The sequence below is a fragment of the Pavona decussata genome, unplaced genomic scaffold (assembly GCF_977016875.1).
Source record: "Pavona decussata unplaced genomic scaffold, jaPavDecu1.1 SCAFFOLD_381, whole genome shotgun sequence".
NCBI lineage: Eukaryota > Metazoa > Cnidaria > Anthozoa > Scleractinia > Agariciidae > Pavona > Pavona decussata.
The window spans coordinates 1,658,229-1,671,701 of NW_028145755.1; the positions used below are offsets into that span (position 1 = coordinate 1,658,229).

General features: G+C 40.8%; 1 protein-coding gene and 1 long non-coding RNA gene across 9 annotated transcripts in view; one reads left to right on the forward strand and one right to left on the reverse strand.

Moving 5' to 3' along the window:
* Nucleotides 1-12,137, forward strand: part of LOC146452030 (uncharacterized) — a 36,781-nt gene extending 24,644 nt beyond the window's left edge. For all 8 annotated transcript variants that reach the window (XM_085098521.1, XM_085098519.1, XM_085098523.1 and 5 more), the window contains 7 exons: nucleotides 248-523; nucleotides 1,026-1,292; nucleotides 1,877-2,197; nucleotides 2,940-3,239; nucleotides 3,754-3,888; nucleotides 4,189-4,234; nucleotides 8,900-12,137. In XM_085098521.1, the coding sequence (XP_084954647.1) occupies nucleotides 248-523; nucleotides 1,026-1,292; nucleotides 1,877-2,197; nucleotides 2,940-3,239; nucleotides 3,754-3,888; nucleotides 4,189-4,234; nucleotides 8,900-11,039 (3,485 nt within the window). In that variant the 3' untranslated portion in view covers nucleotides 11,040-12,137. The remainder of the gene's footprint in view (nucleotides 1-247; nucleotides 524-1,025; nucleotides 1,293-1,876; nucleotides 2,198-2,939; nucleotides 3,240-3,753; nucleotides 3,889-4,188; nucleotides 4,235-8,899) is intronic.
* Nucleotides 12,138-12,277: 140 nt separating this feature from the next.
* LOC146452031 (uncharacterized) lies at nucleotides 12,278-13,473 on the reverse strand. Its single transcript, XR_014859903.1, has 2 exons — nucleotides 12,934-13,473; nucleotides 12,278-12,758 (listed from the first exon to the last, which is right to left on the reverse strand). It is a non-coding gene; the product is annotated as an uncharacterized LOC146452031 (long non-coding RNA).

Below are 13,473 nucleotides of genomic sequence, written 5' to 3' on the forward strand. Positions count from 1 at the left end.
TATAGGCCTTCAATGTGCCTTTTAATGTGTTAGTTTACGCTCTGCTATCCTTGAATTTATAACGTGAGCAAATAAACTGATATGTGGAAGACGTGACATGGACGTTTTCACACTGAAGGTGTGAACTACTGCATGCTCAATGTACACTACTCTTTCGTTTCGTTCTTTGCTCCTTCCTGACAAGACTGAGAAGAGACAGGAACATAGTTGATTGGTCGTTGATCATCTTTTCTCATTTTTATCACAGATGCCCCTGAGATTAAGAATATGCCGGATACCGTAGCGGTTGCGGAAGGCTCTGATGCCCGGTTACCTTGCGTGTCCGAGGGAAATCCGGCCACGGACTTCACAAACTGGACACGGGACGGTGAAGGTGTTCGATCGCTGCGCAGGTTTGCCGTGCTCGAGAAAGGCGCTTTGCTGATTCAAGACGTGCGGCGGACAGATGCTGGCGAATACGCCTGCACGCCGTATAATAAAGTGGGCGCGGGGAAGACAAAGGCCACAAAGCTTGTTTTGAAAGGTAGGTAGATAAAAATGATGGCGCAGACAAATATGTAACGTACGTAAACATTAAATACAATATAAAGTTCGAATGTCAGCTTCGTAGATACCTTAGAATGTCCCTGTGGATACGAAAAGTCGCTAAAGGCGCAAAATATGCCCAAAAACTCAACATATGTTTCTTTACGGTGGAAAGTTTTTCACGCCCGCTCTTATGTTTGGCTTTTCGATCAACAAAGCTTTCCTCTCCCTAACTAACGGCAGTCGCTCTTACCCTCTGATAGATTCAATTAGGTTTTTAGCGGCTCAAAAGAGAACAAAATCCCGGTACGCGCGCGTCACACGACTTTCAAGAGTGCGCACGTGTTCTTCTCGAGGTCTCGAGCGCGTGTTTTTCTCGAGGTCTGCTCGAATTCTTTCATCCGCTTACCACCCACAATAATCTGTGAATTTTGACTGAGTTAATCTTCCGAAAAATCTTTTATCGTCGTCTAAACCTGTAATGCCTTGTTTTTCCTCAGTTGTTCCAAAGTTCATCATTGCACCGCCAAGTATCATGACTCTAAGAGTGTACGATGACGTCATACTAGAATGCGAAGCCACCTCGGAGTCCCCTGTTACTATTTCATGGGAACGCGAGGGTGCGCCCCTCCCAGCGGACCGTTCGGTCGTAAAGGGCGGAAAGTTGACCATAAAGGAAATACAAAAGAATGATTATGGTGTTTATACGTGCATTGCAAGCTCAGATGACGGACAAGCTCGACATTCTACAACCTTAGCTGTTATATGTAAGTAGAAGCGTCACTATTTGTCTTCTATTGAGAGTTTGGTACGGGCAAGTCGATACCTGTAACAAAGTAATCGATACCACAACATATGATTAAACGAAGAAGTAATCGATATCATAACATTCGAGTAAACGAAGAAGCAATTGATACTTCCGAGCTGTATATTTTTTCCCCATACTGCGCTTAAAAAGTTGGTTTATGATGTAAAGGAGGGAAATGTCCAAATAAATTGTTGAAAGTGCTCAACGAAGGCAGCTGCAGTCCAATTCTCCAGTTAGCTACACTAAGTATTCGGTGTAAAAATAAAAGAAGTTAGCGTCGCGGAAGTTAATCAGTTTTATTTAGATCGTGAAAGTTAACTTTCCAAGAGATTATCGCGACCTTTACCTAAAATTATCCTGAAGTTTTGATATAAGTGTTAAGTTTATTTAGTGTTAACTTCCTGTAATGAGGAAGAATCAGTTTGCTCGGAAAGTGATCAATAGTTCTCAGTATGTTTTTTTTTAACGTATTTCCTTAACAGTTGAAGGCAAGTATCAATTAAGTACTGGGTAAAGAATGATCTGAACAATATTTTCTTGCAGCTACTCCCAGCAAGCCTAAGATAACTAGCGTATTCTTTAACGGTTCAACGGCCGTGGTAAAATGGCGACCTGGTTACGACGGAGGCTATCCGCAAAACATGGAAGTCTGGTACCGACTCTCTTCAGATAATGACTATGAATGGCAGTGGTCGCCTCATCTCTTGGCCAGCACGGTGTCATACCAGATCCCAGGCCTCCGGGCGGGGCAACCTTACCTGTTCAGCGTTAGGGGGATAAACAGAGAGGGAGCTGGACATTTTAGCGATATAGTAGAAGCAAAAGGAGAACCAACAGTTATAAACCGGGATCCGAAAAAATCAGGTAGGATAGTAGGATACACTGTTGACTTCAAGTTTCAAGTTTCAAGTTTATTCAAAAATTCAAAAATTAAGCAAAAAAGAGAGACTGGTCCGCAGGAAGCGAGAGCTAATCTAGGCGGGCCAGACTTACAACTGTTTAAGGATAAAATTAATGTTATTACAATTGTTACAGTCAAAGACAGAAACTTCACCACTGGTGTTATGCGACTTGTTCCATTTCAGTCTTAAAAATGCACTTAGATTGCCTTCGTCTTTTTATTGTTGATTCTCTTGTAGCTGATTTCTTGAGTTAACGTTTTACCAAACCAGTTACTTGGCTATTTTTCTTGGTTTCTTAGTTTGCGCTGTCGACGTATCCGTGTTTCACGAGGCTCCTTTTTTTGCGATTTCAGATGAAATGAGAGATATAAGTCTTAACATAAAGTTTGCAACAACGTTACTCTAGATCTGGCGTTTTTTCCCTATATTGCAAAAATTGCGAAAATCGGTTAACGCAAAAACTAGTAGTTTGTCCGCCTTTTCTCCTATCTACAACGCTGAAACTGTTTTTACTTGAAAACGAGTTATCCTCTATCCTGTGAGCAAGCTTTCCCGCTCCCGCCCCAATCCTCTCGCCGCTCGCGCTATATCCTCTCGCGGCTGACCTAATAGAGCCGGGGAGCTTGCTTGCAGGCTAGTTATCCGCCGAAGACGACGATTCTAATCAAAATGTTTTCATAGCGGGCTTGTCTTGTTTCCAACAGATAAACCGTTAGCTCCAGAAAACGTCATCGTTAACATCACCAAGGATGGCTACTACGTCGCTTGGACATACACCGCTGTCCCCGGCCGACCCCCCGTGGAAAAATTTGTGGTGGAGTACCGGGAGGGCAATGACTCTTCAAAGTGGATGGTGGCGGTTGCCGATGTTCCAGCAGATCGCAGGCTCTACTTATTTCCGGCGGAAATGGCCGAAGAGGACAAGGCATACGACTTCCGAGTTTATGCTTTTGGTGCGAATGAATTTAGTGAGGCAGCTTATGTGACTAAGAGATACAACATCGGTGAGTCATTGTTTGATGACAGCCACTGTTTCAACTTTCAGTTTTTAAAAATAACAAACCTTCGTATTTTAATTTATTCACTGAGTAGTGTGGGACATTACGAATTCATTGCGCGATATTGATCGGTGTCCGCATCGTTTGAAGGAGAACTTCCGCATCGCGCGGTGTATGTAAGGAAAGTGCGAGATGGGCAGAGTGGTGGATTAGAAAGGGGAGGGAGAGAGCAATTCGAGGGCAAAATGCGAGGAGAGGGCAAATCGTGACTGAGGGAAAGAAAACAGCCAGCTTTTCTCGTCCCCCGTCCCTCTCGCACGCGCTCGCACTTTGCGTCGAATCCCCCTTTGCCCTGCGCAGGCGAGTGTCAACATAAGCAACGCACACGAAATTAGATTATCACAAAGATACATACATAGCGCATGAAGTGGCTTTTGACATACATTTTGCATTTACCTTAATATTTAATTTGATGTATTTTTTTAATGTAATTGACTCTTGGAATTTGTCTTGTTACCAGCTTCTCCAGTTTTTGGCGCGCGCTCGGACGGGACTGACATCATTCCAATCATCGGTGGAGTCCTGGGAGCCATATTTGGTATCTTCCTACTCGGCTTGATTTACTTTTTCTACATTCACAGGAAGAGAAGAGACAGTAAGTTGCTTAGAATACGAGCATTCCCTTATTTTTCTTTGGGATAGTAAAGCGAGAGAGCCACGCGAGGGAGCGCGCGCGTCGCATTTTCACGCGGGAGACAATTTTCGCGCGCGCTCGAATGGCTCGGTCGCTTTACTATTGCTAAAAAGAAACTATGGACTGTTCGTAGTCTATTAGTTGCATTGCTGTAATTTTTTTCAAAACGTCATTCGTGTAGCAACAGCGCGGTTCTATTACATATAGTTTCTTTGTATGTTGCAAGCAAATTTTTGATCCACCTTTTGCCTTTCGTTTCAGAATTATCCATCAATTCAAGTAAGAAAGTTCAATTTATCCTTCCTGGGTAAGTCTTTTTACTTCACTTGTGTTTTACAGGCGTTTTACTAAAAATTGCAATGGTTTCAATATTTATTGTAAATGCCCTTCGCGAAAAATTGCGAAAAATGCTGCAATGCTTATTGGTTACATTGATTTTTTGATTTTTCTTTTTTTAAGTAGTTTTATATACATTTGTTTATTTTTTATTTTTTTATTTTTTTATTTTTACATTTTACATTTTATTACATATTTTTACTTTTAATCATAACTTATTATAATCGAAGTAATACTCCTATTGTTAACATACATATTGTGCTTTTGTAATTATTGTAATGCGCATTTGATCATCTTGCCATGGAAAATGGGCAATATAAGCGAATAAATTATTATTATTATTATTATTATTATTATTATTATTATTATTATTATTATTATTATTAACGAGGTTCGGCTTTGCTCAAGAGCTCTTCGCAAACTTCAAAATGGTATATAAAAAAAGTTATCCAAAGTTTCCACGTGATATGTCGTGAATTGACTCCCCCATGGGTTAATTATGTTTCCACACACCCTTGCGGAATAATTATACATTGTATTTTTTTTAAATCCTTGTTCTCTGTGCAAGTAAAATTTGTCTCTCCAACCCCACCCCCACCCCTCCAAACTCCGTTCCTTATCTTTTTGTTGTTGCGTCCGGAATGAGCAATCGTTTTAACGTAACTGGCCCCAGTTGTTCAAAGAGCGGATAACTCTATCCAGTAGATAAATCGCTATCCAGCGGATAAAATTTACTCCAACCAATACATTTTATCAGCTGAATAGCGATTTATCGGCTGGATAGAGTTATCCGCTCTTTGAACAACTGGGGCCAGGGCGTTTCCAAGCGTCATCTGTGCTTTGTGTTTCTTTGTTCACATAGCGCTTTTTTGTCTGTTTGTGTTGTTGTGGTTGTTTAAGGCCTAGGGCAAACGTCGAATCTTAGTCGAACTTAATTCGTCGAACCTATTAATTTTGAAATAGGCGCATGAATGGTGCGACGTTTGCCGCAATTAAGTTCGACTCAAATCAATTGGTTCGACTCCAGCATAAGTTTCGGATAATGCGACAGTGGTTCGGCGTTACAGCATACGGCCGTTCTAAACACGCGCTGAACTCAATTCATAAATCATGCAAATTACAAAATAATTGATTCAAATGTGATGGACTGCGCAAAAGTCACATAAATACCGACTCCCCCATCTGCCAAACGCTATTTCCCCCCCTGACGAGCATGCGCTGTACAAAGACAATTTCGCGACCAGAAATGGCGAGCTATCGAAAGTCATTGCTGACATCGCACAGCGTGATGGAAATGTGTTTTTCGTGTTTCATGAACACTAAAAATAAATGATTGAAATGCGAATTGCCTATTTGCAATAAATGCTCAGTGTTTGAGTGGTTTTTTTTTCTATTTTTCGCAATTAATTGCCAAAGAAAAGCCCGATGAGCACTGTATTTCGGCATTTCGCTAGCAAGTCCTAGCAATAACTAGCCGCACATCGAGTGAATAGGGACCTTACGAATGCAAGACGGTGACGCCAACGCAAACGTCATTTGGAAGTATAACTTTATTTCATTTGAGCTACTTCGCGATTATTTTAACTCATTCAACTTGTATACACAAACGACAAACTAGCCAGGAAAGAAAATTGGTAGGAGTACCGTTCAAGTAAAGGAAGAGAATGAAAAATTCACTCCCGTGGGTTCACGCTCTCAACAAAACCTTGAATTTGGTCATTTCACGTTGTTGTTTTACAGAGGACGACAAAGAAATGTACCAAAATTTAAAACGCACGTGCAGAGCGATTGTTTTTGCTCATTAAGCTTTTTGTGTTGTGGCGTTGTCGTCGCCGTCGCCGTGGTGTTTTCGTAAGGTCCCTAATAGCACGGGGACACGTGCTTATTCCCGTGTTTCACGAAGTGCAACTTGAGAATTAGGGTCTACGCAGGTTCGACGTTTGCTACCACACTGGAATTAAGTCGACTCTTTGTCGAACCTATTTTTAATAAATTCGACGCGACTTAGATTCGACGTTTGCCCTAGGCCTAAGTAACCGTTTTATCGCATGCTGAGTTCGCTGTGGGAGATAAGTGAGATTGTGAAAGAAGCTGAAAATGTTAACATAGTCTCAATAACCGCTGCAAAAAAACGTTTACTTGAGTTGGTGTTAAGTGCAGAATAAACTTTTCAAATCACCAAAACTTGCCCAAAAAGAACTTAACTTTGCAAAACGATAAACATCATTTTTTCGTACTTAACTTAAGTTAACAACTAACATGTTTCTGAAGACGTCCACTTTGTATTTTGTAAATTGTACATTATTTTTAACTGTTTGTATTTCATGCGAGTCGGTGAAGGCGATGTGTTTAAATTCACGCCTCATCCGTCAGCTGGTTCCCCAGCACAGCGTTTCTGTTATAATTTATGTTGATTAGAAAGTCATTCAAGTTTGTTGGCTTACCTTCAATAGCTTGACAGGTGCTTATCGCCAATGGCATTGGAACATCTTTTGTTGTGAATTTTGAAAATATAAACTTCGTTAGTCTTGCCAGAAGAGAGAAATTCAAGTTGTAAACAAGAGGGGACGTTGAGAATATCAGGGAGCTGGTGGCTCGATGTTGGTTGGAGGAAACGACCATTTGGAGGTCTTGAAGATCACCCAATGGATGTCATTTGATATTCATAGTATAGTCTTCGAAAGCGAAAGATTTTGGAAAGATTTTGGAAATATGGCAATTTTTCAACTTTGTGTAATTGCTTGAATTGCTTGAATTCAACATAAACAAATTGCCTGCCGAGGGGATCAATATGGGGACATTATGGAGGTACTGTAGACCATTCTGCAAAACATGCGTCAATATAGTTACTATTTTGTGCATCGATAACTTAGCAAATCAGCGAAGCGAATTTTTTTAATCTGACGGCATAAATTTATGTTGTTTTTTTTGTTGTTTTCTGTCGAGGTTTATATCGGTGGTAAAGCGGCTGTATTTTGCTTAACTGATCATCTTAATTTCTTTGTATAATTTCTGATGGAGCTTATTGTTCGTTGATTTTGAAATCGTCATTGCTTTCCGTGAAAGTGAAAGATATTCGGTTTCTACTCCTCGGCAAGGGCTAGTAGTCTTATTTGTTCAATGGAATACTTCAAAGCTGTTGTTAAATTCTCTATAATTTTATACTTTACACGGGAGGATTTCAAAGATTTTCTCAGTGGGTTCATGTCGCATGCCCAAGCGCAATATTAGAATTGTTTTTCAAAGTGGTTACCCTGCAGGAAGCCGGAGTAATACTGATTATTAAGTTCTATTAACCGAGTGTTTTCTGGTTAGCTTACAAGAACAGAGAATTCTCAATTTTTCTTAGGGTAAAACATTTTAACGGGCCTTAGGCATGTGTTGTGTATGTTAATAGCGCCTTTTAAATGACCAGGGCTATAGCTTTAATCAAATTTGTCAGGGGTGAAGTGTGATACGAACAACTGCAAGCACAATTCTGCGATCGTAGCGGTAATAAAGGTGAAAAACATCAGAACTCAAACTTGAAACAACGGCTATGTTTTCTTAGTTTTTCGTACTCTTTTGTAGAAGTATTAATGATTTATTAGTTATTTTTTTTCGGTTCTTCACAAACAAATACTAAATAACCGATCGATATCGAAGTTTCTGTACATAATATATGAATGTGACCTACAAATTGGGTTTATAAGGGTCGGTGATAATTTAAGGTATAATTTCTGATGGCCATGCTAATACGTATGATATCAGCGAGTGCTCTGATTTTAATTAACTGTAAAATTTAAGAATCGTTGGCCATACAAAGGTAAACATTGTATAAACGAATCCAATTACCTCATTGTAAATTAATGGGATTTTTTTAAATCTCCCTGCACTTGTTTGTATAGGTGAAAGTGTAATTGCTGTGGCGGATCCAGTTGATATCTCTAAACCTTTTTCGATCTCAGGCAAACAGTCAAAGTTGTCAAGAGCTGTTTGTTCGCAATTAGTTTGTTCAAACCTAAATGTTATTTATGTCAGACTTTAAGGGTTTAATGGCTATCTATAAAAAGTGTCTTTTGTAAGCCGGTGGTTGCTTGCAGAAGGTGAATGGCATCTCAGAAGGGTTTAACATCATTTAACTCAAAATAGATCATTTGATAATGTGATTCCAAACTTGGTTGGTTGGTTGGCAACCGGATATCAGCCCGGCTTGCCCATGCAATAAATAGCAGCCGTTCTTGCAATATAAAATCAGCAAGATCTAACAATATTTCTTGGTGGTTTTTAATAAAACAATTATTCCACTTGCGCTTGTTGGATATGGTAGGATCATAGCCAAGTCAGCTACACGTCTTGATGGCTATCTATCTTCTCACATCCAAGGCGCTCGTGGAATAATTGTTAATAGCGAGATTTAGAATCGTGTTAACGGCAAACGGCCACCTTAAGATTCGTGGTAATGTTTTCTTGAAAAAAAGAGTACATACATGAGAATAATGCAAAATTCTGACCTTTGATGCTAACGCAAAACTACTCGATTTTACTGAGAACAGCGGGGGGCAAATACGGGGCAAACATGGTCACGTGATCATTACTGCCGTTTGCTGTAAACGTAATTTTTAATCTCTCTGATTATTCTCTCTTTTGTCCTCAGCTCAAAGGAGGCGATGGAACCCGAAGAATCAGACGAAGATTTTCTTGACGCCGAAATCAAGCTGCGACCCGAAACTGTCCGATTTATTCCCGACCACAACGACACCAATGGAGACCCGTACGACAAATACGCGAAGATAAAACGAGATGAGGACTTCATGTTAACTGGCCACGATGGTCGTTACGGCGGGGACATGTTACGTTACACTACCTTGGTTAATGGAACGTCTCCTCCGCGCTCTCCAGAAGTTGCCTCTTTGGACTCTGAGAAAGTTCATTTCTTTGGTGATTTGGAAACTCGGGACGGACAGTCTGCTTGGTATGACTGTTCACTCTCTAAGCCCGCATCCCGCGAGGTACGAGATTCATACGATCAGTTCTGTAGGCCTCCTGATGCTGGTTCGCGGGACTCGATTTGCAAGTCACTAACTGAAATGAACGGGAGAAAGGGATCGCATGAACACTTGAAACCCAAGGTGGTTCAAAAGTTTGGCTCTAATAGCAGTCTACCCGAACGTCGAACAGCTAGTGGGTTGTTTCGGAACCCGCGATTTCAGCCCATAAAAGAGGAGAGCCCGCGCGAACGGGATGTCCCTCGAGGTAACGGGAATCTCGCTCGGAGACAGCCTCACCACTGGTCGACCCCGGCGGTTTTCACAAAACGACAGGATGGAAATAACAACAGCGATGAAAAAGCTTCTGATTCTGATTCGGGGGACTCGTCGAGACGAGGACGCACGAAGCGACATCGGCCTCATTCGTTGTACGAAGGCAAACTTCGGCCTATTTCGGAGCAGGCCTCGGATCCGAAGCTGCGCTGCACGTGCGACGAAGAGGAGGAGTCGGATGACTATTTTAATTATCCAACGCTAAAACTAAAGGATGAGGGCAGTCCATCTTTGGTTGGAAGGAAATCCTCTGAAACAGAATCTTCCTCCTACCTTCATCTTGACAGGTCGGAATCTCACAGATCTTCTTTCAGTGAACAGCTGAAGAGCTGGAACGAACATCAGCCTGGCAAACCGTACGACTCACACCCGAACAAGGACAAAACCCATCCAATCGATACAGACTCGGAGAATAGCGTTTCTCCGGCAATTTCTTTAGCGTCGCTTTCGGAAACGGAGAGTGATCGGGAGATTGCCCGGAAACTTTACGATAGCAACCCGAGTGCGATTACAAATAGCGCTGCGGCTGTCGCCATACCTCGGGTAGTTACGAATTTGAAGTCGAACGACTCCGAATCGTCCTCAGATGAACGTGGAAGACACGGAAGCCGAGATCGATCACGAAAACTGTCTCCACCTGTGTACAAAGAGAAGAAGCCTGTGTCTGTCACAGATTTGAACTTAAATCCCATGGAACGATCGGATTCAATGGATCAGCTTAAAATTTGCGATCCATTCTTTCAGGAAAGACATCGCGTTTCACGCTCATCGTCAAATGCATCCAGCGGGATTGGATCTGTGCAAGTGTCCTCCAGCGAAACAAACAGTATTGAGTCACCTCGGGAGGCGAGACCGCGAATGAGCTACCGAACATCTCTCGATCGCACGTCGAGTGGCTACGCCTCCTCTCGTGATAGCTACGACAATCCCGATCGTCTTCGGCCAGGTCTCGTCTCGGCACGATCATCTGTATCGAGCGACCGAACATCAACCGGCCGCGCGTCGAGCGGTTACGCTTCCTCTCGGGATAGCTACGAAAATCCGAATAATCTACGACCGGAGGACTTCTCAAAAGCTCACGCCCAAATACGGTTGAGCGGAAGAAGACCGCGATCAGACGAGCCATATGAGTTGGATCCGTCTTCAAGTGAATTGGATGAATTGGAGACCGAGGGATCTTCGTACAATCCTAAAGTGTACGACGAGATAATGGCGCTGCAACAGGAAATGGGAGTCAACTTAGACGGCAGTGATTCCAGCAGAGAGAGCTTAAAAGAAATGGAGAAACTCTCGAACTCTGAGCTGTTGAAATACTCGCCTCATTTGTCTCCGTCGAAATATAAAGTGGATTTATACAGTGACGAGGAGAAAGACCAACGATGTTCAAAGCTGATGGCGGAGTACAAAACAAACAAGAGACTGCACGATGTCAAAGCGAAAGGAAGCCAGATTTATAGAACATGGCATCTTTGATAAAATTTAACTCACCTCCGGTAAAGTTCTTACCAAAACTTTGCCTCGGTTAAGACCTGGTACTCGATCAACTTTCGTAAAATTCCGAATGTACACCCTCCCCTCCCCCACATCCCCAGTTATAAGCTGTTCAAATCTCACATGTTGAAATCCTTCCGATAATCTGTCCTCATGCCTATGTCACTGATTTGCATGCACGCATGCGCTCATGTCAATACCCAGTTAACTAAGCTTACCGAATATAATCCGATGGTCTATTAGGGTTAGGTGTTTAAGCTATTAGCTTGGTGTTTCAAGCATATTTTATTGTCGAACCCAATCAATTTGAAACGCAAAATTCTGATCTCGCCAAAAATAAGCCCTTACAAAAACTCCTTATACGAATATGAGCCCGGGGGTTATATATTTTTCGGAATTTTACGGTATCAGAGTTCTTGGGTACACACCAGAAAACCGACTCAACCTGAGTTATGAGTTGTTTTTCTTTCCTTGAAGTTTATTTACTTAGGCATTAAGTCGCGAGGACGGAGAAGCAGTTGAAGTTGTCTATGAAAACATCGAATGAAGATGGGGCTAAACGTTCTGACACTGTTGTACAACATTTCCAACATTCATTCATCGACTAACATCACACCAACATTCATCCATCGACGGAAATAGATTATGTTCACACTTGGTGACCGAGCACTACTGCCTGGGCATCGGGCACAAAATCCAAATGTGTCCACACAGGGAACCATTGTCTACTTCAGTGCCCTAATACAAGGTCTCTACCTGATAAAAGGGGGCGTTCACATTAGTACCCAGCGATAATCGTACTCGGGCACCGTGCTCGGGAACCAAGCGTGAACATAGCCTCCAATGTGGGGAGCTAACTTTGTTAGCCCAACGAATGTAGTACAACAGTATTGGAAGGTTTAGTCCTGGGTTTATTGCACCATGCTAGCAAGTGTTTGAAAAAACTTCCTGGTCACTGTGTCCGTGGACCTTGTTTCAGTCTGAACAGACCAACAACACTGAGAATTGAACCAGATGTACTGTTCACATTGTTTCACTTAAATGTTTCACACTGACGAATTTTCACACGCGTATTTAACTTGTTAAAGTTCCTTTTATCGTTCAGGTTAGCAAACAATCCCTTGTCATTCTTGCTAATTATTTGTGCCTGATTATGCTAGAAAATCAATTATGATTTCTATTAAGCTGATAGTATTTAATTGTCGCTTTAACTTAGTGAATTGTATTTTTTTTTTAATTTAAGTCATTGAAAATTGATTTTTATTTTATCAGATAAAATTGCATGCCACAGCTTCAATGTAAGAATGTTTTATCTACTTCGTTTGGCAAAGTAACACTTTCAATTTAAATCAAACGTTTGACTATAATCCTGCCATAAGATTTTTTCTTGATTGCTTTAAACGCCGTCTGTTTTGCTATGTAGAGCTTAGATATGACCTTATAAATACGTCAATATGTTGAAATTGTATCATTTGTATTATTAATTGTCTTGCATTTGCGTTAAAGTTTGCCTAACCATATGAACTTTATGCAAGCATATTTCTCTCGCATGGGACCGAACTGGTGACGACAGGTCACGTCGAATCTCTTAGCAACGCCGCTGATCCAAACCACTGGTTCCGCTAATTTTTCTTGTAGAAAATTATCTGGGATTTAAGATTTCTTTTTTTTTTTACCAGCAAGATGGAGGTTTTTATAGACCTTTTTCATAAATGGCGGCCGATAAATTATTCTTTTGTTTTCATGAAAATAAGCCATACATCAGCATGGGCAAAATTCAAAAGAATTTTTACTCTGAAATGAGGTTAGTAGGGCTAATTAACATACATTGAAAAGAATAATAAATCGGCCGCCATTTATGAAAAAGGTCTATAACTACAGTACCATTTCTTTGTGTGTGTGCGAATTTTCTTTGAAAATAGCGTACAAATGAAACTAAACTTCTCAAAAGTAAGTTTAAATTAATATTGAATAAGCAAAGGAATATGTTTGTCTTCTATGATTTATTACTAAATAGTTAATTAATAGTTAATTTGAAACTTATAATTAACTAAAGCTATCAGTTACAAGTTTTGAGCTAAATATTTGTAAAAAATATGTAAATAAGATATAAAACATAAATGCTAGTTTTATATTCGCAGAGAATCCTATTTGTCCTACTTAGTCCAAGAGTTTATTGATAATAATTATATACAATATTTGTCGTAATTTTTTAAGGGAATCACCTTTTGTAGCTGCATTTTATTACGGCAATAGTTAACTAGAGAACTTGAAAAACAGATTTGGGGCTTCTGTCAGCCAACCGAGAACGTTTATATCTCAACATGGTCATTGTGAACTCTATACAGCGTTGTATTCCAATCTAATGATAACTCAACGATTTAAGCATGGAAAATGAAATAAAGATTTTAATTTT